This window comes from Artemia franciscana, chromosome 18 (assembly GCF_032884065.1).
Source record: "Artemia franciscana chromosome 18, ASM3288406v1, whole genome shotgun sequence".
NCBI lineage: Eukaryota > Metazoa > Arthropoda > Branchiopoda > Anostraca > Artemiidae > Artemia > Artemia franciscana.
This window is the reverse complement of record NC_088880.1, coordinates 22851426-22875101: the sequence shown is the minus strand read 5'-3', so window position 1 is coordinate 22875101 and position 23676 is coordinate 22851426. Positions and strand designations below refer to the sequence as shown.

Here is a 23676-nt window from a genome sequence, read left to right as displayed (position 1 = left end):
TCGACGCACTGATAAAAAACAATCTTCAATGCAGGATAATTGATTACTTGCTGATCTTGATTTTCGTCTCTGTTCAAAATGTAGGCTACTGAGAAATATGACAGTTTGTCCTTTGAAATATGACTGAACTTTTTTGTTTTGCTAATTTATTGCTGGCGTATGAAACCAAGAGAGGAAATAATAAACGAAAATAGAAACAAATAGGAGAAAAAACAAGGATTTTGTCAGTCAGTAGCAAAATATGAAGACGAAAATCAAGCAAATATTTCGACAAGGAGCTCCACCAAGTCGTCCCCATCGCTCAAAAAAAGAGAAAAAAAACTGAAACAACAACAACAAAATCTATCCTTCGGAAGTGAACTCTGCAAGAGGAGAAAGGACGACTTGGTGGAGATCCTTGTTTAAATATTTACTTGATCTTCGTCTTCATATTTTGCTCCTGGCTGACAAAATCCTCGGTTTTTCTCCTATTTGTTTTTTTTTTCTTTTACTATTTCCTCTCTTAGTTTCATACGTCATGTATGGCCATTATGGTCTTAGAACGTATTTATTGTTGAATTTTTATGATATCGCCTGGATGTCAGTTGGTGGATTCCAATACTTTTCTACGATTCTTTGCTTCGAGGTTAAACCAACAAACTATTCTGGTTGATAAAATTGTAATAGTTTCACAAGTTTGTTGATTTTATTAGTTTGCATTCTTTTTTTTAACTTGATTCTCATCACCTATTAGTTCATAACGCTCAAAAATGCCAATTTAAAAAAGGAAACTTTTACATGACCCACAGCTGCAATCAGACATTTGGACGGGGGCTGGGAAACAATCGTCACGGTAACAAATATTATGTCTGAAAAGGTGTTGAATGAAGAATCAAGTGTTATTACCTTTTTCTCGTTGTAGCGTTCATGTAAAAAAGAGAATTTTGTACCAAAATCACCCCACCTCCAGCCCCCGAAAAAGTGGAAAGACATAAAGCTTTTTCTGTAACACGGAATCCTTTGTATGAAAAAAACTTACTTGATCGAAGTTTTCAGCTCAAGTTGGCTTATTACTTGTCATTACTTTCATTATTTTTGCTCAAGTAATGAAATCTTCTTCATTAATATGGAGCTTCAGAAGCTGTACTCTATCGGCTTAGTTTTTAGATTCTAATGAGTTGGAACCTTTTTTTTTAATGACAAGTTAATGTGTCGAGAACGCTTTCTGAAAGTTTCAAAGCCCAAAATACTTACTTTCAGAAATGCTAAGAGCATTTTAGAAGACTATTGTTTATTTTTGTCAATAAGTAGCTAGTTCTATGACTAAGACTTAAAGAACTAAGCCTTTTCTATAAGAAATAGTAATTATTTTCGTCGCTTAAAATGATAAAGAACGAAATATTTATGATTATTACCCATAGCTGGTATAGCGTAATATTTGACCTGACAGTGGTAATGTACTGTAGCTAAAGTTACGCTCTTTTGATAATAGCTCCCCAATGGTGTAGATTTGAAAGAACAAAACAAATACAAGGTAAAATATTGGAGACATACTGTGCCTACTGTTCACACTGTTGCATAGACCAGTGACCAAGGGCGTATCTAGGATTTTTTTGTGGGGGGGCTACACCAGGAAACTTTAAAAAACGCATAAAATATTGTCTATATGCATTTTGTTCCGTTTTTAAGAGTTGTTAAAAAATTTGGAGGAGGGGGGTTCAAAATCAGAGACCCCCCTAGATATGGCTTTGCTATTGAATATTACCTTTTTCACCCTAAGAGCTCAGGGGAATCCTTGACCCTGGTCTAGAAACCCTTACATAGATTGCGGTAACTCGAAAGATATCTGGACTTAGTCATTTTTGGGTTGCGTGTGAGGTAAGACGGGAGTGTTTGTATACCATTGTATACTAGAATATAATGGTATACCAGACGGGAGTGATGGTTAATCATTTATTAACATTTTGCTAAGTGACTAGTTGGCGTAACAAATTGCATTTATTGCCACTTCTTTTCAAGGACTGTAGCCTTCAATTATATGTTGCATTATTTGTTTATTCTACATGATTGCACCGTTGGCTCTGTTCATTTTGGGCGTTAATTTTGTTATTTCTCCTGTATATTGAGTATTCATGGGTAAAAAGCTGAGAAAAACTGAGAAAAGCTGATGAAAACCTGGTATCTTTTAAACAATTTCCATCCAAATTTCTAATTTCTGGATCCGGAACTCTACTTTTTGTACTCTCCAAATTTCATTTGTATCTAATATTACCTTTTGTCTGAGGTAGAGGTACTGAAATAATTTTATCCCAGTGTTAACAACCGGTCTCTTTAACTTCCTTTGAATTAAATATGTTTCTAAAACACGACCAGCGGAAAAGACTCACGAAAGGAACTTTTTGTCACTTCACACAAAATTTTCTCTAAATAGTTAACTGAGGAATTGTCTAAGAGGGAGTGAATGTGTGCCACGATTTCGCTATATGGAGGCCTGAACATACAAACTGAAATATAATGCTTACATTCGTGTTCAAATATACTTAGTAACTTTATTCCAATGGGATTGCTTTACATCGATAATTTAATTGTTCCTCTCTTTTTATTAAAATGTGTTCTTTTGAGTCTTGTCTTTTATAACCCAATGAAAGGCGGATACAGAATCCATTTGGTGGAAAGGCTGAAATACAACATACTTGAATTTATCATTGACTTTATTTAAAAAGAAACAAGCAAACTTGAATCAATATAACGTTTTACTGATATTTAGAAAAAGAAGTCAAGCCATGAGACACATTTCTTATAATTGATATATCTGTGGTACACATTAATATCATGCTCTAACAGTGGAGGGAAACATGATAATCTAATTAATAGATATGTGTTACGTATTATAAAGAATGAATTTCATTGTTAGTGTTTTTTTAATGTGTCTTAGGGCTATTTAAGCGACTATCAGGGGAGGGGGTACATTGTCAGAAACGTGAGCATGATATTCGACAAGAGTATAAAACTTGGAACGCTTGTATTGATATGGAATGTTGTTAGAAGGATGGTTCCTTCTAAGGAGTCCCTAATCTAAAATGTTAACCTCTTTATGCTCATTGCGATATAGAATAATATGCATTTTATTTAAATCATTTTATTTTTCCAGCCATTCTACAGTATTGTTACCGAAGTTATAGCCTCAGACGATGTATTAGAAAAAATTGCAAATGAAATTGGCAATTATAAGGTTGGTACAAGTCTTTTTTTCTACAGATAGATTTTGATAGTTTTTTCTTGTTTTTTCATCTTCTTTCAAAATACTCTTTTACCATGGAACACTTGCTCGTGTTTCAGATTACACTTACAAGTTTTCAGATTATAGGTTACTTCTCTGTTGTAGATTCTTGGCTATTTTTCTTCCTTTGTGCTGATGTGCAATTTTCTCTTCTTCTAAGGGGACATATTGTATAAATAAATATGACTCTCGGACTTTTGAATAATGATCGAATTCATAAGAAATCGTCAATTTCTCATAAGCAAAGCTTGAGTTGTCTGCTTAATTGTGGCGTGCAATATTCTGGCTTTTCTCTAAAAGAGGTTAGCACTCAGGTATCCTCTAGTATTGTTCCCGGGAACATCTATGTTTTTACCAAATAATTTAAGAACCAAAGTTTCGTGCTACTAAAATTTTGATGTCTTACAATAATTCAGAGATAAAAGAAATGGTTCGTTTAGTGTTAGTTCCATATCATCCTCTTTTTATGCGTTTACTTATGGAATTTGATCGTAGAGGGTGTTTTTTTTGTATTACCCCAGTTCACCTCATTATACACTAGGTTAAAAAAAATCTAGCAATCATCAGACAACTCGATACTTGCGTCTTATAGCGACCAAAGAAATATACCAAAATATGAAGAAAATAATCATACTTCAGTAACAAATCTATGGAAACTACAACAGAGATTGATGGAAAGTAGTTGTAAGATCTGACAGAAACTTATTCTCCTTCCTGGACCAGTTATGATTTCCTTATTTTTAGTGAGAAAACTCCGATTTATACATATTTTTGACAAATATTTAATATATAGAAGGGGTTAGACTAGGTTACGTTGGGTTTTAGGTATTTTATACAATGTGTTCTGGGCGGCCTGCTTTCCAAAATTCTTTGTCATAGTTTCCATAACTTGTTTCTAAAGTATTATATTATCATCATGTTTGCTTATATTTCATTAGAATTTACCTAACTTCACTTATTGGGTGTGTTCCGTTTAACAGACGAGTACCTAAATGCCTAGCCTAACCAAATACACTCTATGTATTAAATATTTAATTAAAATATACCTGCATAGTAGTTTATCTCGCTGGGACTAAGCTATTTATCTCCGAATGCAGACAATCAGTTTTACCCAGATCAAGAACAACAGTGTGGTCGCTATAATTCGTAATTAAACACAACTCGCCTGTTTACCTGTGTTTGTCTTTCAAATTCGTGCGTGGGTACCTGAAGATAGGATCATGGATTAGTACATTCTTTAGGACCTTAAAAACTAAAGAACACATAAACCACCCGCAAGCTGTGACCACTGAACCATACTTCTGATTAATATTGTTGGTATTAAATTAAACACATGATCAAGTCATTTCTCCTTCAAAATCTTTCGTAAAGCGAGACGTAATACATTAATCAATGATTCATTGCAAAAACGAAAATTTATCGTATTTCAAAAAATTAATTTGTAATCTTGTAACGTTTTACAGTTTAATTTGGGTTCAAATGTACTACATTTGTCTTTTCACCCCGTCTAAGCAAAAATTAAAATCATGCATATTAATTTCAGAACCAACCAGTGTTAAAAATTACTTACAATTTTTTATGCTTATTAAGAATTTTTTTTTTGTTGGAATAAAAAATTAAGTAGAAACTTAAAAGCGAATATACGTGATCATCTAAAAAAGGAGGATACCCCCTCCTAAGCCCCTCCGTGCTCTTTACGTTAAAATTTGACTACTACTTTCCTGACAGTATTTTAAAATACAAGTGCTTCAAGTGATTTCAGGTGCTTCTATTTAAACAATGGCAGAAATTGGCACTTTGCCGTAATGACATGGTGATGCCTGTGATAACTTTAAAAAATACAAAAAACAATGCATTTTACCTGTTCTAAATCTGCAAGAAAAGTACGGGGGGGGGTTCGGCTCCTCCTTCGCCGAAATCCTAGATTTACTTTATTACAGTTTTTCTTTTGATTCTATGCCATCCCCAAAAAATGATATTATTATTGACCCCACCCCCTCGAAAAAAATTATGAATGTGCCTGTTAGTCTTCGGCTTTTTCCTAGCTGGAACCTAGTAAAGAGCGAATCACGTTTTTAAATCTCTCTCTCTCTCTGTGCTAGGAACTATACGAAAAAGTAATTTTCCTTCTTGATGAAGATGGGGGACTGTAATTCTATTATGTAGGGTTTTTAATCATAATGATTTCACTGGTGCAGTTTTCATATGGATCATATGTTTTCATATGGAGTTTTCATATTTTCAGCACCATTTGCAAGGGGTTTTTGAGTATTTTTTGAAATTCCCATAACTTTTCACAATAAACTTTTACTGTCAAGATTAGCCGGAATTACAGTTACCATTCCTATAACTTTATATATACAAAAACAATGCATTTTACATGTTCTAAATCTGCAAGAAAAGTACAGGGGGCTTGGCCCCTCTCCCGTCGAAATCCTAAATTTACATCATTTCTGTGCACTTCTTAGGCTACACATATTACCAAATACAGTTTTTCTTTTGACTCTGCCCCCCCTAGAACGATTATATTATTATCAACCCTACCCCCTCGAAAAAAAAATTATGAACGTGCCTGTTAGTCTTCGGCTTTTTCCTAGCTGGAACCTGGTAAAGAGTGAATCACTTTTTGGATCTATCTCTGTGCTAGGAACCATACGAAAAAGTAATTTTCCTTCTTGATGAAGACGGTGGACTGTAATTCTATATGGGGTTTTTAACAATGATGATTTCATTGGTGCGGTTTTTATATGGATCCAGCACTGTTTTTAAGGGATTTCTGGGTATTTTTTGAAATTCCCATAAATTTTCCCAATAGACTTTTACTGTCAAGATTAACCGGAATAACAGTTACGATTCCTGAATCGGCTTCAAACGGCGATTCTTCGTCATTTAACAGGTTTTTTTTCAAAGCTCGTTTTTAAATATTTGGTTACTATCGGCAAGAGTAACCGAATTTGCTAGGTTGCAGCCTTTACTAGGTTGCAGCTGTTGCTCTACCCATGATTATCTGTATCATCTCTTAGTCTTATAAGTATCGATCCTACAGAAACCAAGCTAATGTCTATATAGTTAATTATAGTTGATTTCCTAAAATCACTAGGTGCTTCCCCTTTTTCAAAAATAATATTGGATTTTTAAGTAATTTATCTCTAACTTCGCAACAACCGTATTTTGAAAACTGATTTACCGCACTATCAGCACCTGAGGCCTCATTATTTTTTGATCCTTTAAGTGGTATCTCTAACTCCTTCTCGCAAAATAAACCTTCTTTCACTTCCAAAATATCGAAAAAAAATTCTGCTTATTTTGTGTCATTTCTTTGCATATTCTACAACTTTAACAAGGTTTAACGAATTCTCAAAATGTCCTGCCTATCTTTCTTCAACACTTTCCTTAGCCTATCATTAATTGACGCCCTATCTCTCTCTTTTTAACAGGGGTTTTATATACCCATGACATTCCCAATACTTAAGGTTGGAGCCCTATACCCAAACCCTTCCTATACCCAAGGCCTTCCTACTGTCCAATGACTTTCGTAGTAACGAACTGTAAGTTCGGAGCGACTCGGCCGAATAGTAACCAAAACTCTAAAATACGTGCTTTTGATAAGAATTGATGCACTAAAAGAATTGGCTTTTTTGTGCTGATTCCAAATATATAAAATTATCTAAGTTTTATGTAACCCATCGAAAGCTACAAGCCTGATAAAATTTTTTGTTGTTAGGAAAGGTGGCTTCACCCCCAAAAGGTCAAGCGATCTTAATGAAGATCACATCATCAAATTCAGCGTAAGAGAGAACTCTTCTAGCTCCTATCTACAAACATGTGGAACTTTGTATTTTAACAAAAATTGCAGAGAGTTTCATCTTCTGCAATACTTTGATAAATACAAATAGCATAAAACCCACAGGAACAGACATGTTTGCAAACAAAAGTGCAAAACATCGATTTTTTTTACCGTTTCCCTTTGAAATCTGTAGTCGTGGACATTACGATGTGCAGAATTGAAGACAAGTTTTAGGGTGCCGTAATAAAATTTTGTTCCAAAAAGGCAGAACCTTTGTATTTTAACAAAAATTGCAGAGAATTTAATCTTCTGCAATACTTTGATAAATACAAATAGGATAAAACCCACAGGAGCAGACATGTTTGCAAGCAAAAGTGCAAAACATCGATTTTTTTTTACCGTTTCCCTTTGAAATCTGTAGTCGTGGAGATTACGATGCGCAGAATTGAAGACAAGTTTTAGGGTGCCGCAATAAAATTTTGTTCCAAAAAGGCAGAATCTTTGTATTTTAACAAAAATTGCAGAGAATTTAATCTTCTGCAATACTTTGATAAATACAAATAGCATAAAACCCACAGGAGCAGACATGTTTGCAAACAAAAGTGCAAAACATCGATTTTTTTTTACCGTTTCTTTTTGAAATCTGTAGTCCAGAATTGAAGACAAGTTTTAGGGTGCCGCAATAAAATTTTGTTCCAAAAAGGCGGAATCTTTGTATTTTAACAAAAATTGCAGAGAAATTAATCTTCTGCAATACTTTGATAAATACAAATAGCATAAAACCCACAGGAAAAGACATGTTTGCAAGCAAAAGTGCAAAACATCGATTTTTTTTTTTACCGTTTCTCTTTGAAATCTGTAGTCGTGGACATTACGATGCGCAGAATTGAAGACAAGTTTTAGAGTGCCGCAATAAAATTTTGTTCCAAAAAGGCAGAATCTTTGTATTTTAACAAAAATTGCAGAGAATTTAATCTTCTGCAATACTTTGATAAATACAAATAGCATAAAACCCACAGGAGCAGACATGTTTTCAAACCAAAGTGCAAAACATCGATTTTTTTTACCGTTTCCTTTTGAAATCTGTAGTCCAGAATTGAAGACAAGTTTTAGGGTGCCGCAATAAAATTTTGTTCCAAAAAGGCGGAATCTTTGTATTTTAACAAAAATTGCAGAGAATTTAATCTTCTGCAATACTTTGATAAATACAAATAGCATAAAACCCACAGGAACAGACATGTTTGCAAGCAAAAGTGCAAAACATCGATTTTTTTTTACCATTTCCCTTTGAAATCTGTAGTCGTGGACAATACGATGTGCAGAATTGAAGACAAGTTTTCGGGTGCCGCAATAAAATTTTGTTTCAAAAAGGCGGAATCTTCGTATTTTAACAAAAATTGCAGAGAATTTAATCTTCTGCAATACTTTGATAAATACAAATAGCATAAAACTCACAGGAACAGACATGTTTGCAAGCAAAAGTGCAAAACATCGATTTTTTTTTACCGTTTCCCTTTGAAATCTGTAGTCGTGGACATTACGATGCGCAGAATTGAAGACAAGTTTTAGGGTGCCGCAATAAAATTTTGTTCCAAAAAGGCAGAATCTTTGTATTTTAACAAAAATTGCAGAGAATTTAATCTTCTGCAATACTTTGATAAATACAAATAGCATAAAACCCACAGGAACAGACATGTTTGCAAACAAAAGTGCAAAATATCGATTTTTTTTTTACCGTTTCCCTTTGAAATCTGTAGTCATGGATAATACGATGTGCAGAATTGAAGACAAGTTTTAGGGTGCCGCAATAAAATTTTGTTCCAAAAAGGCGGAATCTTTGTATTTTAACAAAAATTGCAGAGAATTTAATCTTCTGCAATACTTCGATAAATACAAATAGCATAAAACCCACAGGAACAGACATGTTTGCAAGCAAAAGTGCAAAACATCGATTTTTTTTTTACCATTTCCCTTTGAAATCTGTAGTCATGGACAATACGATGTGCAGAATTGAAGACAAGTTTTAGGGTGCCGCAATAAAATTTTGTTTCAAAAAGTTGGAATCTTCGTATTTTAACAAAAATTGCAGAGAATTTAATCTTCTGCAATACTTTGATAAATACAAATAGCATAAAACCCACAGGAACAGACATGTTTGCAAGCAAAAGTGCAAAACATCGATTTTTTTTTACCGTTTCCCTTTGAAATCTGTAGTCGTGCACTTTACGATGTGCAGAATTGAAGACAAGTTTTAGGGTGCCGCAATAAAATTTTGTTCCAAAAAGGCGGAATCTTTGTATTTTAACAAAATAGCAGAGAATTTAATCTTCTGCAATACTTTGGTAAAAAAAAATTGCATAAAACCCACAGGAACAGACATGTTTGCAAGCAAAAGTGCAAAACATCGATTTTTTTTTACTGTTTCCATTTGAAATCTGTAGTCGTGGACATTACGATGCGCAGAATTGAAGACAAGTTTTAGGGTGCCGCAATAAAATTTTGTTCCAAAAAGCAGAATCTTTGTATTTTAACAAAAATTGCAGAGAATTTAATCTTCTGCAATACTTTGATAAATACAAACAGCATAAAACCCACAGGAACAGACATGTTTGCAAACAAAAGTGCAAAACATCGATTTTTTTTACCATTTCCCTTTGAAATCTGTAGTCATGGACAATACGATGTGCAGAATTGAAGACAAGTTTTAGGGTGCCGCAATAAAATTTTGTTCCAAAAAGGCAGAATCTTTGTATTTTAACAAAAATTGCAGAGAATTTCATCTACTGCAATACTTTGATAAATACAAATAGCATAAAACCCACAGGAACAGACATGTTTGCAAGCAAAAGTGCAAAACATCGATTTTTTTTTACCATTTCCCTTTGAAATCTGTAGTCATGGACAATACGATGTGCAGAATTGAAGACAAGTTTTTGGGTGCCGCAATAAAATTTTGTTCCAAAAAGGCAGAATCTTTGTATTTTAACGAAAATTGCAGAGAATTTAATCTTCTGCAATACTTTGATAAATACAAATAGCATAAAACCCACAGGAACAGACATGTTTGCAAGCAAAAGTGCAAAACATCGATTTTTTTTTACCGTTTCCCTTTGAAATCTGTACTCGTGGACATTACGATGCGCAGAATTGAAGACAAGTTTTAGGGTGCCGCAATAAAATTTTGTTCCAAAAAGGCGGAATCTTTGTATTTTAACAAAAATTGCAGAGAATTTAATCTTCTGCAATACTTTGATAAATACAAATAGGATAAAACCCACAGGAACAGACATGTTTGCAAGCAAAAGTGCAAAACATCGATTTTTTTTTTACCGTTTCCCTTTTAAATCTGTAGTCGTTGACATTACGATGCGCAGAATTGAAGACAAGTTTTAGGGTGCCGCAATAAAATTTTGTTCCAAAAAGGCAGAATCTTTGTATTTTAACAAAAATTGCAGAGAATTTAATCTTCTGCAATACTTTGGTAAATACAAATAGCATAAAACCCACAGGAACAGACATGTTTGCAAACAAAAGTGCAAAACATCGATTTTTTTTTTTTTTTTTACCGTTTCCCTTTGAAATCTGTAGTCATGCACTTTACGATGTGCAGAATTGAAGACTAGTTTTAGGGTGCCGCAATAAAATTTTGTTCCAAAAAGGCGGAATCTTTGTATTTTAACAAAAATTGCAGATAATTTAATCTTCTGCAATACTTTGATAAATACAAATAGCATAAAACCCACAGGAACAGACATGTTTGCAAGCAAAAGTGCAAAACATCGATTTTTTTTACCGTTTCCCTTTGAAATCTGTAGTCGTTGACATTACGATGTACAGAATTGAAGACAAGTTTTAGGGTGCCGAAATAAAGTTTTGTTCCAAAAATACGGAATCTTTGTGTTTTAAGAAAAATTATAGAGAAAATAATCCTGTGCAATATTTTTAATAAATACAAATAGCATAAAACCCACAGGAACAGACATATGTGCAAAAGAAATTGCAAAACATCGATTTTTTCTACCTTTTCCCTTAAGGAATCTGTAGTCGTAGACATCCTATGTTGCACAGAGTTGAAGACAAGTTTTAGGGTATTGCAATAAAGGTTTGTAGAGTTTATATCTGACTGCCTAAAATTCCAAGGTGAAACCACTAAACGACTGGACTATTCGATTTTGGTTAATTTGTACGATTTAAGGGGCCAGGAAAAATGGTTTTAGATCGTTCGCTGGTGCTTTAATGCTCACTTACATTCTTCTTTTCTTAAAGGAAAATTAGGTGTTGCTCACCTGCAGTGGGAAATTTACTCTTAACATGCTTTTAAAAGTGTTACATAGTTAATTTCAATAATTAATTTCATGTTTATTTTCAGATAAAATGGTCATCAATGGCTGTTAGTGATAAACTAGTACCTTATTTAGAACTATACGACTCAGACCAAGATTATCTGAAGAAATGGATTGATTTCAGAGAGGTAATCATTAGACACTTGTTCACTGTGCTAGTAGTTTAAAAACGTCAGTAGTGTTTGCGTGACATGACAAATTAAAAGCTCGAAAAACGAATTTTTTATTCGAGGCTTACAGGACATAAATTGTGCTCTATATCATATTTATTCCCCTTTTATATTACCTCCCTTTTGTCCCCATCCCCATAAAGAGACTTTGCTTTTGCAGCGTCGAAACGGACATCAGCTCGCGACCATATAGAACATGTAGGTTTTGCTTATAACTCTAAAATTGCTCTATAAGGACATTGTTGCACGGTTTTTTTTTTAGTTGTGAATTGAAAGTCAATTATAAAAATGTTTACATTCTGAAACCCAAAGATAAAAAAAATTGGATTTTAATTTTGTTTTACGTCAAGACATCTGTAGCACAAGCTAGGGGTTGTTATCTACAAATAATGCTACATTGTTCAAGTATTTCTAGTGATTTTTTTACTTTACTCTCGAAACTTCTTCAAGACAACTTGCCAACTTACTAAGTAGAACCTTATCTGCGAATAATGTTGGAAGATGATCTTGAGGAGAGGCGCCTCAGGGAAAAATTATGGCTTTGTGAATGACACACCATTCCAATGGATTTTGAGTAATGGCTAGTTCTTCTGGTTTGTCTTCTGGCTTTGTTTGGGTTTTTAACCTCCTCATGGCTGGCTGTGTTATTTTGTTACGGGTCGCCCTTCACTAGCTTGCACTTGTGGTATCCTTCACTTTTTATGTAACCTTGGAAATTTCAGCAGTTTATATAATAATAGCTGTTGGGGTGGCGCTTCGCGCCACCCCAACACCTAGTTGGTGGGGCGCTTCGCGCCCCCAAGCCCCCCCGCGCCGGTAAGTCGTTACGCGCCATTGTAGTTGTGTCCCTGTGTCCCACCTGTGAATATAGATAGATTTATATATGTGTTTCAAACTACGTAAAAACTGCGAATATACAACATTCTTGGCTTTCCCATTGTCTGTGCATATACAAAGCCGTATGTACTAATAATGACGTCATATGCAAACGCTCTTTTTACAAACAAACAAACATGCATACACACAACTCATTTTTATATAGATAGATAGATAGATAGATACAATACAAATTAACCGCGTAAAACTTGCGAATATACAACATTCTTCGCTGTCCAATTGTCGCTGCATATAAATAGATTGTCAGGTTTACCGACCCTCGAACATGCAACGTACAATTGTCCATGGGAAAAACAATCAGTATTAAGATCTATACCACATGTTTCTAATGATTGACCTTGAGCTTTGTTAATGGTGATTGCAAATGCTAATCGAATTGGGAATTACAATCTTTTAAATTGAAAAGGCAGATCCGTTGGAATCATGGGAATGCGAGGAATAAGAACAGCCTCACCCTCAAAAGGCCCTATCAAGATTGTGGCCTCTATTACGTTTTCCATTGGTTTTTTTACGGCAAGTCGCGTGCCATTGCAAAGCTTTGGTGGGTTGATATTTCTTAAAAGTATTATTGGTACGCCTATTTTTAGTTGTAGCACGTGTGGTGGAAACCCTGAAAGATCCACGGAATTTAAAAATTCAGATGGATAATTAACCGCTTCATTTGGTTCCAAAACTATGTCGACTGACTTGTAAAGGACTGCCTGGTCTCGAATCTTGGTCAAAACAATATTGTTGATTTCGTGGACGTCTATATTTTTGGGTGCGAGAATCGCTCTTTCACTTAGCCATTTATTATTTTTATAATTTTTTAGAATATTCGGAAATACTTTTTCAATCAATTCATTTTTGGACGTCACTAAATTACAGAAATCAGCAGGTAGTTGTATACGTCCTGAAATTGAGTCTACTGGGAGCTTTCCGTTTCCAATTGGCAGCAATTGATCTGAAAATGTTTGACCAGAGTCATCGTTTTGCAATCGGACACGCATATTTGTAGTTAATTTTAATGTTTTTACGTGTGCCCATAAATTAGAATTTTTCAGGCAAGCATTCATTTCGTCTGCAGGAGTTGATCTAGGTGTTATAGGTAATATTTGCCTGAAATCTCCCGCAAGCAATATTAATGTGCTGCCAAAGGGTTTCGTATTCCCTCGCAAATCTTTCAAGCATTGATCCAGAGCCTCGAGCGATTTTTTGTGTGCCATTGTGCACTCATCCCAAATAATAAGTTTGCATTGCTGCAATACTTTACCCATCCCAGATGATTTGGAAATATTGCACGTGGGAGTTTCTGTAGAATGCAAATTCAGAGGCAATTTCAAAGCGGAATGAGCAGTTCTTCCACCAGGCAGCAATGTTGCGGCTATTCTGGACGACGCAATTGCCAACGCTTTATCATTTTTTGATCGAATTGATGCCAGAATCAGTTTTATCACAAACGTTTTACCAGTACCTCCTGGCGCATCCAAAAAGAAAATTTCTCCAACGTTGTTATCGACAGAATGCATTATCGTATCATAAATGTCTTTTTGTTCCGACGTTAACTTGGAAATGTTATTTTGTACCTACGACAATAGATCACTCGTACTGTAACTTTGTTCACGATCCAATTCTACACATGTCGAAACAGCAGCGATACGGTTAGGTGAAGGCATTCCCAAATCCTGAAGAGGTTTGTTTGCCATACTTACGCACAAATCTTCTATAATAACTAAAGTGTAGTTATAAATTTCTGATGTAAAATCAAAAGTCATATCTGATGTCTCTAACTGTTTTCGATGGAGTATATCTTCGGACATTTTTGACTTGTATTTTTCCCATAACTCTGTAGGAGCTGATGGAGAGCAAATTGTTAAAATGATGCCAAACAATGCACGAATTTGACTTGGGGTTGACGTTTCGCACGCGTCATTGATGCAGTTATCCCAGTGTTGGTCATTCTCCAACAAATTCAGAGCTTGGCATGAGCTACGGTAAGTGTCATGTATAGTACCGTTTACAGTTCTCAAATACTCAAAGGATGTCGGACCGGGTACATTCACCAAAAGCAGGCGTAGAAAGAAGCATTCATGTTGATTGGGGTGAACGGTGTAGAGTCTTCCTATCGTGGTATCTTTGAAGATGGTAGGTTGGCCGTCGACTGACTTACCCTGTTTTCGACGTTCCAATACTTTATTTTTAGTTTTCCACGTGTAATACGAAGGCACTTCAGTATACAGCAGTTTTTTTGCAAAAGAATAATTTTTGCAAAGCGAAAAGAAACCGGTTAACTTTGTATCCGGTGGATTCAGGGCTCTTTGTTGCACGTTGGTTTCCGAGAAATAAACACGTTGACCATTCTGTAAATGTACCGCTAAGTGAACAACAGCTGGACTACGTTCATGTATCGGAAATGAAAGAATTCGCCAAACAGCTTCATTACTGCTTATGTATCTTCCAGCCTGATATTGTACGATTTCGTCGATATCTTTGATTTCGGGCTGCAAGCCAAAAACTGCCATGTCACTGCCTTTGGTGACGTATTTACATATGTATTTGATTGCCTTTACGGAGTTACAGTATTCAACGTTTATGTGTGCATTAAATGTTTTTGATAATAATGGGGAATATGGAACAACCCACTGGTTATCTACTTCGATGGTGGTACCGTTACGCTTCTTTATTATTGCTGTTTTACCGCCATCTTCAGAAGATCTTCTTCTATATTGTGGGTAACCATCATTGCCAGTAATTGTGTTGGATACTAAAAGTCGAGGATATTGCTTTGTGCACCTTCCTTTGGCCATGCATGGTGAAATTTCGTTCAGTGCACCGCAAGGTCCATGTATCATATTTTTTACAATAATATCATGTAACCCCTTATCGACATTTTTATCAGGTATTTCAGCGGAAATCACATCATCAATTTCGTTCGAAGTAATTTTTTTATGTAGCCAGATTAGTATATGTGCGTTTGGCAAACCTCGTTTTTGCCATTCCACTGAGTACATCCAGCATCGCACTGACCCAAACACTTCAAGTTTTACTATGTAGTTTATCAGTGATTTCAACTTTTGCCGGAAGACACGGGCCGTAATGTCATGTCTATGAACCGCCGATTGTCCTTGAAGTAAAAGCTGCAGTATCTCGTCCCAAGATTGATTACATGTAAATGTAATAAATAAATCTGGACGACCATAGAGACGAACATACGCAATAGCATCTTGAGCATATTCATGCATATGACGGGGACTGCCAGCATATGACGAAGGTAAAATTGTTAATCTTCCAACGTTTGTGGTATTACCGTCATTTATAACTGCATCTCGCAAATGAATGTATTGTTCAGAGCGGAGCTTGGCCTGATTCAGGCGGATATATAGCAAACGTTCTGATTCAATTTTAGCATACATATCAACGACGAATTGGTGAAACAATTCACGGCAGTTTAAAATATAATTTTTTTCATCCTGCCGAATCATTAGTCTATAGGAATAATAATGCATTGCACTGCATTTCTTACTCATTTCTTTGTTAGTGGCTGGATTCATCAATTTAATATTAAAGTGATAAAAAACGCTTAGATTCTGACGTAGTTCCAGTAAGGAAAGTCTTCAATGGCTCTGGTGGTGCAGCCAATAGAGGAAGTTTAACTTTTCCTGAGGCGCAACATATTCCCATTGTTTCACCATTGAATTTCAAGGCCTTGCAATAGGGACAAATTTTAGACATAGTCCCGATTTGAACACATCTACTCAAGCTATAATCATCGACTGGGCTGTACCTGAATGCCAGGCGATAACTTTCAGGTTGCTCTGATTCCTCGGCACGCTTTCTTTTCTTACTCTCTATCAGCAGCAAGCCTGATTTCTTGCTGTTCTTGTGATTCCTCGGCACGCCTTCTTTTTTCACTTTCTCTTTTAGCAGCAAGTCTGGTTTCATGTTGCTCTGGTAGTTCCTCGACACACCTTCTTTTTTCACTTTCTCTTTTAGCAGCAAGTCTGCTTTCGCGTTGCTCTCGTAGTTTCTCGGCACGCTTTCTGTTCTTTCTTTCTCTATCAGCCTCAAGCCTGTTTCCTTGCTGTTCTTTTGATTCCTCGGCACGCTTTCTTTTCTGACTTTCTCTATCAGCAGCAAGTTTTTTGGCATAGACTCTTTGAGCATCTTCCTCGGCTGTTGCCATTGTAAGTTCATCAGTCATTTTAAAGTTAAACATTAATAGATTTCTACGTGAACGCATGTCTTATATATCTTTAATGACGTCACCGTCATAACAAAAATGACGACAACTAACTTCATGACGTCAGTCAACACACAAACATGACGTCACCTGACAGACACATCCACAGACAACTTATTTTTATATATATAGATGAAGATTATGGAATGTTACGACGTCTAGAGACACCTATGGTATTAACATTTTGACTAACGAATTTGGTTTTGAACTAGACCTCATAAGGGTTTTGGAAACAGATCCAGGGTTAGAACACCGTCATGAAGTCATATAATACAGAATGTGTCTCTTCAGGCAGGAAGGAACGGGTATCTAGACAGTGAGTAGGACTAGTGATGAATAAGGAAAACGTTTAAGCCTCGTCTAAGTTGGAAATAATTCCCAACTTAATAATTAATAATAATTCCATTTACATAACTTCTGACTGAAAACTACAAAGCATCAGTCACTGTGGGATATGCCTCTGTAGAACCGACTGACAGAGTCAGTGGTGACTCAAATGAATTTCATGTACAGTCGCAGGCAGGGGTGTCCCGAGCCTGTTCTCATTGGAGGGGCGAATTTTGTAGATTTTGCCGAATCGCTACCTGATTTCTGTCGAATTTTCTGCAGAAATCAGGAATTTTGTAAAAGGTCTGCTGAAATATCTGCCTTCGGTGAAAATATTACAGAATGCCGAAATTTTTTTGTGGGGGGGAGGAGTGCGACCCCTTGGGATACCCCTGGTCGGAGGAACAAATAGACAAGATATTAGGTAGAAATTTGGTATTTTATTAAGGAATTTCAATGCACGGGCCAGTACAAACATTTCACAAAACAGTTGGATTTGAATCGGAGGAGTTTAGAATTTGATCATGTAAAAGACGGACGCGATTATTCTAGGAAAACTTTTGTCAAGGAAGGTGAAGATTTCGTAGGGAGGAAAGTTAGAAAAGTAGCTAGGAATGTCAGCGAAAAGGCTTTGAGTCTGTTAGGGAAAAAGAGTACATATGAGGAAAATAAGGAATGTAAAACACTGTTTGTTCTACATTCAGATTTATAAACAGTTTGTTGTCGCCTTGCTGCTGGCGGATTCTAATCCAATTGTCCTACAGTCTTAGGTGTAAATGCACTTCAACCATGGGGAATGTAGGGTATCAGGTGTGTAGTAACTATCAGCAGTTAGTAGTAATAGTAGCACTAACAGATATAAATCTGCTTCTGCTACTGGATTAAACTAGATTGATTCTGGGAAGCAAGCGACAGACAAAAGTGGTAAAGAAGGCTCATTGTCGCTTCTGATTACAAACTAAGCAAAAACAGCTTTTGTGATGTTAGTGAAGAATGAAGTTGAAATAAACGACAATTATCGCTTCTCAGCGTATGCAACGTATATTACATGTAGCACAGAGGCTTTAAATAGATTAGGTTGGAGGAGGAGCGTGCGTAGCCGTGTTGGCCTCAGGCGGCTTGGTGCTGCAGTGAGTTATTAGTAGTAGTAGTAGTAGTACAGATAAACCGACTTGAAGATTTTGCTATATTTTTAGGATTATGCAAAACTAGTACATCATTGAAAGCACATAAAAATTTTGAGTATCTTTACATCAGAAATACAAACCACTTTATGATAATTTTTACAGAACAATTAAAACGTTCAAATTGGGATAAGTCCATTTATTTAGACAGTGAAAACAGGTACAAAAGTCTAGATATTTCAATCACATATACAGCGATCGTCATCAGTAGCAATAATAAAGTATTAAAATTCTTCAAAATATTAAAATTCATTATTTAATTATTAAAATTCATTTCTTTTGCAATTTGAACATAGACAAGACTTTGGACATTCATTTTACGTTTAGGCAAGATTAATGAAAAAATTTTACATCTTAAGACTTTGAATGAGCCCTGTTTGTTCAACTCTCCCTGAAAAAAAAAATCTAGAGAATGAACCGGGAGTTAATCATTTTGTGTGGTATGAATGTTAGTTTCAATTTTAATGCTCTAGCATTGCTACTGATGATGATCGCTGTATATGTGATCGAAATATCTAGACTTCTTTACCTGTTTTCACTGTCTAAATAGATGGACTTATCCCTATTTGAGTCTTTTATTTGTTCATATTAGAAAGGTAGTGTGGTCCGGGAAAAGGATACCTAGTTTAAGGTATCACGTCAAAAATGTATCATGCTTTTACAGTAGAAAAAACAGGTATTTTAGGACGTTATTGTATGGTTTGAATTCGGTTCAATTCCTGGATTAATTGGCAAGATTTATACAAAATGAGTTCAATCCAATAGGTCGCTCTCTTTTCGCTTTTAAGTTGATATTTTATGAATATTTCGAAGACAAATACGAAGCAAGATGTCTTGGTGATGCTTGTACTGTTTAATAGCTTTAGAAATTAGCATTCAAATAATAACTTGAAATTCCATGTTCTGTAGACAGAAATAACTAAATATCTGGAGTTTACATTAGGGTTGGTAGCCTAGATCATATTGTGTTCATGTTATGGTTTATTAATTTCTCAAAATGTTCATTTCGTGAATCTGCCTAATAGTTTATTGTGTCATATTGATTGTAAATTGAGAAATTTTCGTCACTTGACAGATTCTCATGAAACCCTGTTTTTCAAACTTGGCCTACCATAAACCCTGGTTTTTCCTTTACTAGGCTGCAGCTGATTATTTACCTATATTGGATCTTTGCCATTAAAATGCAATTTTGAGTCGTTTACGGGTATAAGGTGAAACTGAAGACGTAGGTAAAATGCTCACGAAACATATAATTTGGGCTACATATTTGCACATTAGGATAGGGGATGTGAAGTAAAGTGAAGCGCGCTTTTACAAATGATATCAGTAAGTATTTCATGATTACTTCTATCATTCCTTCCTAAAAGTGCTTCACTTTACTTTGCCCCCATCCCCCTCCTTCCCTAATGTACGATTGTATTGCACAAATAAATACTGACCCGTAAATCATAATACAAAACAAAGTCTCCAATGTGCAGCGAATTAATACCGACCCGTAAATAGTGGTATAGGTATAAAGGAAAAGATCCCAATATTCACTTAGTATAGTTTTTAACTTTTAGTATGGAGTTAGTCAGACAAGCATCTAAAGCTACTATTCTGTATGCAGTTGACATATGTCTTTCGTCAGTTTAAGGATATTCATTTTACCTTGTCAGCCTACGGACTTCTGAATATGTTAACAGTCTAAAACAGATCAAAAAATATTTCTTAAAAGATTGCTTATTTTTGAATTAAGCCTATCTTCACATTTTTAACGAATTGGGTTTTATACAGGTATGATGGCTTCAAAACAAAATCTCAGACAAAAATAATTGTGTTGTGCGATGGGAACAAAGGTGTTTACCAATTAAGCCCTTTATTTTTACAATTGAACTGCTTTAACTACCGTGCATCCGATTGAATTCAAGAGTCTGATACGTAAATATCATCTTTCATTAAATCAGCAGTCATAAATTGCTTTTCGGGCGCGGTTCCGATTCAGTCCTTCTTAATTGGCAACCATCTCAGATTGCCTATTACCCCTTCCTGTTATCTGGACTGTTTGTTGTTCGCCACATCTTCATTTGTTTCAATAGGTTACGCCGATATCGTGTTACATAAGGGTAGTAAATAGTTTTAGCACATTATGGTCATAATTCATGCCGAATCACGCGGGTTACGGTAAAAGTATTTGAAACTGGTTATAAATAAACTTGTATTTCTTCGCTCAGCTCTAGGCTTTCCAATGATAGATTAAGAACTGATTGGGCAATTTCTATCAGTTACACTTTCCATCTTAAGATTTTTGGGAAAAGCTTTGGATTTTGTGAGAATTGATGTATTTGCATGGAAAAAGAATAGGGAATAAAAATAAAGGATGTGTATTAGCCATTTGCGACATTTAGGTTTTGATTGGGATTCGGGGGTAGAACACATGCCCATCATTTTGTCCGGTTTCTGAACGAATTTCGTTTAAAATATTTAAAAGTTTGAATAATTAGATAATCCCAAAATTGCGTAAGTGACATATACGCACGCATGGAGGAAGAATATTTATCTCCAGGGAAAATTGTAAAATTGTTACCGGTAGGCCTACTTGTGTATAATACCGATAACCCTGTTGTACTTGATCTGTTTAAAACCATTGCATTCGGAGATAATCAGCTTAGCCTGAGCGAGATAGACTACTATGCAGTTATATTTTAATTAAATAGTAAACATACAGAGTTGGTTAGATCTTTAATATAATACGGTCTGGACGGTCCATAATTACTTTCCATAATCCTCTGTTGTAGTTTAATTTTGTTACTAAAGTATCATACTTTCATCAAATTTTGGGATATTTCGTTATAATTAAACTAACTTCACTTCTTGAGTGTGGTCGGTATAATGCACAAGGACCTTACTGCCAAAAAATACACTTTTAAGTCCCCTCTCCCTCTCCGCTGGGGGTGAACTCATTCGCTGCTAGGCCAAGAAATCTTGCTGAAGTTACAAGCAGTAACGAGACTTCATTCAGAATCTCAGTTGAGAGTATTAAGAAAGAAGGACGAATCTAGGGCTATAAGAATAGTGACACAGTAGCCCCACTCCACCCCCATCCCGCAAAAAAATCAGAGTTCCTGTCATCTCTTTTGTACCGTATCTAAATACTATAACTTTTTGTTGAATTTGCATTTCTCCTCAAGAAATTAGATAAGCAAAAATTGTTCTGAGTGTACCTCCTTACATGTTAGGATACGTTACAACCATAACATTACATGTTACAACCTTTGGGTGAAAGAGCCAGGTAAGGTGGCTGATCCACCTTACCTTACCACTGGATCCACTTTACCACTGGATCCAGCTGAATCCAGTCTATATGCGGGATAGATGTAATAAGTAAAGAAATTTATTTAGTACCGGGGACGGTTTAGCGGAAGCTTTTGCCGAAATATTTGCTTTGTCTTCTTTTTATTCATTCGCTGAAAATTACCCTCGTTTGGTTTTCTTAATTATTTCTTCTTCGTTTTTGTTGAATAATAAATAAGCGTTGACGAAAACCGACAAGTTTGGAATCAAAGTTAGTTATATGTACTGAGGCCGTTTTTTTTAAATATCATATAAGATATGAACTGAGGATGAACCAATTTAGAAATAGCTTTCACGCAGGGACTTTTAACGTATGACTGTAAAGGAAGCAGGCAAATTGTATGCATTGTTAGAAACATGGGTTGGGATACTCTTTTTATCGTACTAGCTTCTAAAGCTAGTGCTTTGTCCGTCTAAATCGTTTTCCAAAAATGTCCAAACAATATGAAACAAATAAAAGTCTTGAATAAGTGATTTTAATAAGAAAGATTTGGTGCAGGGAGTTTAAGCTTTGTTTGGCTAGAGCTATTTAGATAATATCTAATCAAATGGCTTAGATATCCGGCATCATTTTTTGGCATTCATTAAATAAGTATATATATATATATATATATATATATATATATATATATATATATATATATATATATATATATATATATATATATATATATATATATATATTACTGTGTGTTACGTTACTGTGAATGTTCGAAAATGTAGTTACGTTAGTTTAGGTTAGGTCAGGTTAGATTAGGTTTGGTTAAATTTGGTTCTAAATATCAGAAATAGGTTAAAAACCTAAGCTACCCCAAACTCACCAAACCTAGTCTATTGTAACCTAACCTATCATCATCAAACCTTGCATTAAATTGAAAAGATTGACTGGCAACACTGACTAAATCCAAGGAGAAAAAAAAGTATTTGGACCTTCACCAATTTGCGGACATTCACGGAATATTGGTGAAATTCCAACCTTTTCTTAAGATGCGTCGACAGTACCGCATGGATCACTTGGGAGCAAGCAGAAGAGGGGAGACAACCTGCCAGAAGCGCCGTATAGGTACCTGCCAGTTTTAATTAGCCTTAAATGGCAGGGGATGGGTGAGCGATCTCGACGCTTCCCATGCTCCCGGTGATCTCTCTACGGCTATTCAACTTTCTTTCTGATTAAGTGAGATGCCTGTTGTATGTTTGTTTGCTACATACAATACAGAGCCAGCAGCTTGTATGGTCTCCAGTCTTGAACATTTTATACCGTGCCCGGGCTGTTGGGAATGTTCACGCCGTTATTGCAAAAATTAGTGTGGACTTTTTTTTAGCACTGATTGGTTGATGGAAGCAAAGAAAATATTGCGGAATTTTACAAACTGCAATCGCCCAAGTAACCGACAAAAAGCTACAGATAACTGTCTGGACATGCTTAAAATGCCTGAAAATTGTGATAGAAAGCAAATGCTACTACCAGTTTTCGTGCTGTACAAGCCTGACGAAGTACCAGCTGTTCTAGGGAAATAAAGTGCTTACTCGTAAATTTAACGAACTATGTGTCAAATTCGATTATTACGTCCTGTTGAAGCGCAACCCGTTGCCTCGGTGATAACTAAGCTGAAATCGGGAAAAGATACTTGGCCCCTCGTCATAAGTGATAAAAATGAAGCTACTGCTGTAGCTGATGCTATCAAATCTAAGGACAAATCGCAAAGACTACAGCTAGAAGTTCCAGTGTATTATGGAATTGCCCGTTTTGTTCCTGACAGTTAGTTGTAGAACTTGCTACCTAACTGTACCATAGTCTCCCGTATCGGCAAAACTAGGTCCTACAAGCGTCGGTTTTCTCGTCGAGAAGAATTATTATCAGCCACTTCCTCATCATTGATAATCGAGTATGAGCGAATCCGTATCCAGAAGTTTCTCCCTCTCCCTCCTCGCTGCTTAAACAGGCAAGTCTACAGACATATTGCCCAGCATTGTAAATCTCTCACTTGCTGTTCGCGCTGTGCGCAGACAGGACATTCAAACAAGCTGGAAACCCCCTATCAAAATAAAATGCAGTGTGCAACCAGGCTGATCGTCCTTGTTACAGCTACTTATTTCCTGTCGCACAGAAACTTCATAATCCCCCAAAATGAACACTAATCTACGCTTTACATCACG

The 23676-nt window shown here is 35.7% G+C and overlaps 1 protein-coding gene across 1 annotated transcript in view; it reads left to right on the top strand.

Moving 5' to 3' along the window:
- The window catches only part of LOC136038761 (uncharacterized), a 264699-nt gene that overhangs the window by 85869 nt on the left and 155154 nt on the right, over positions 1-23676 (top strand). The window contains exons 6-7 of the mRNA XM_065722136.1: positions 3131-3211; positions 11416-11517. Coding sequence (XP_065578208.1) covers positions 3131-3211; positions 11416-11517 — 183 coding nt within the window. The remainder of the gene's footprint in view (positions 1-3130; positions 3212-11415; positions 11518-23676) is intronic.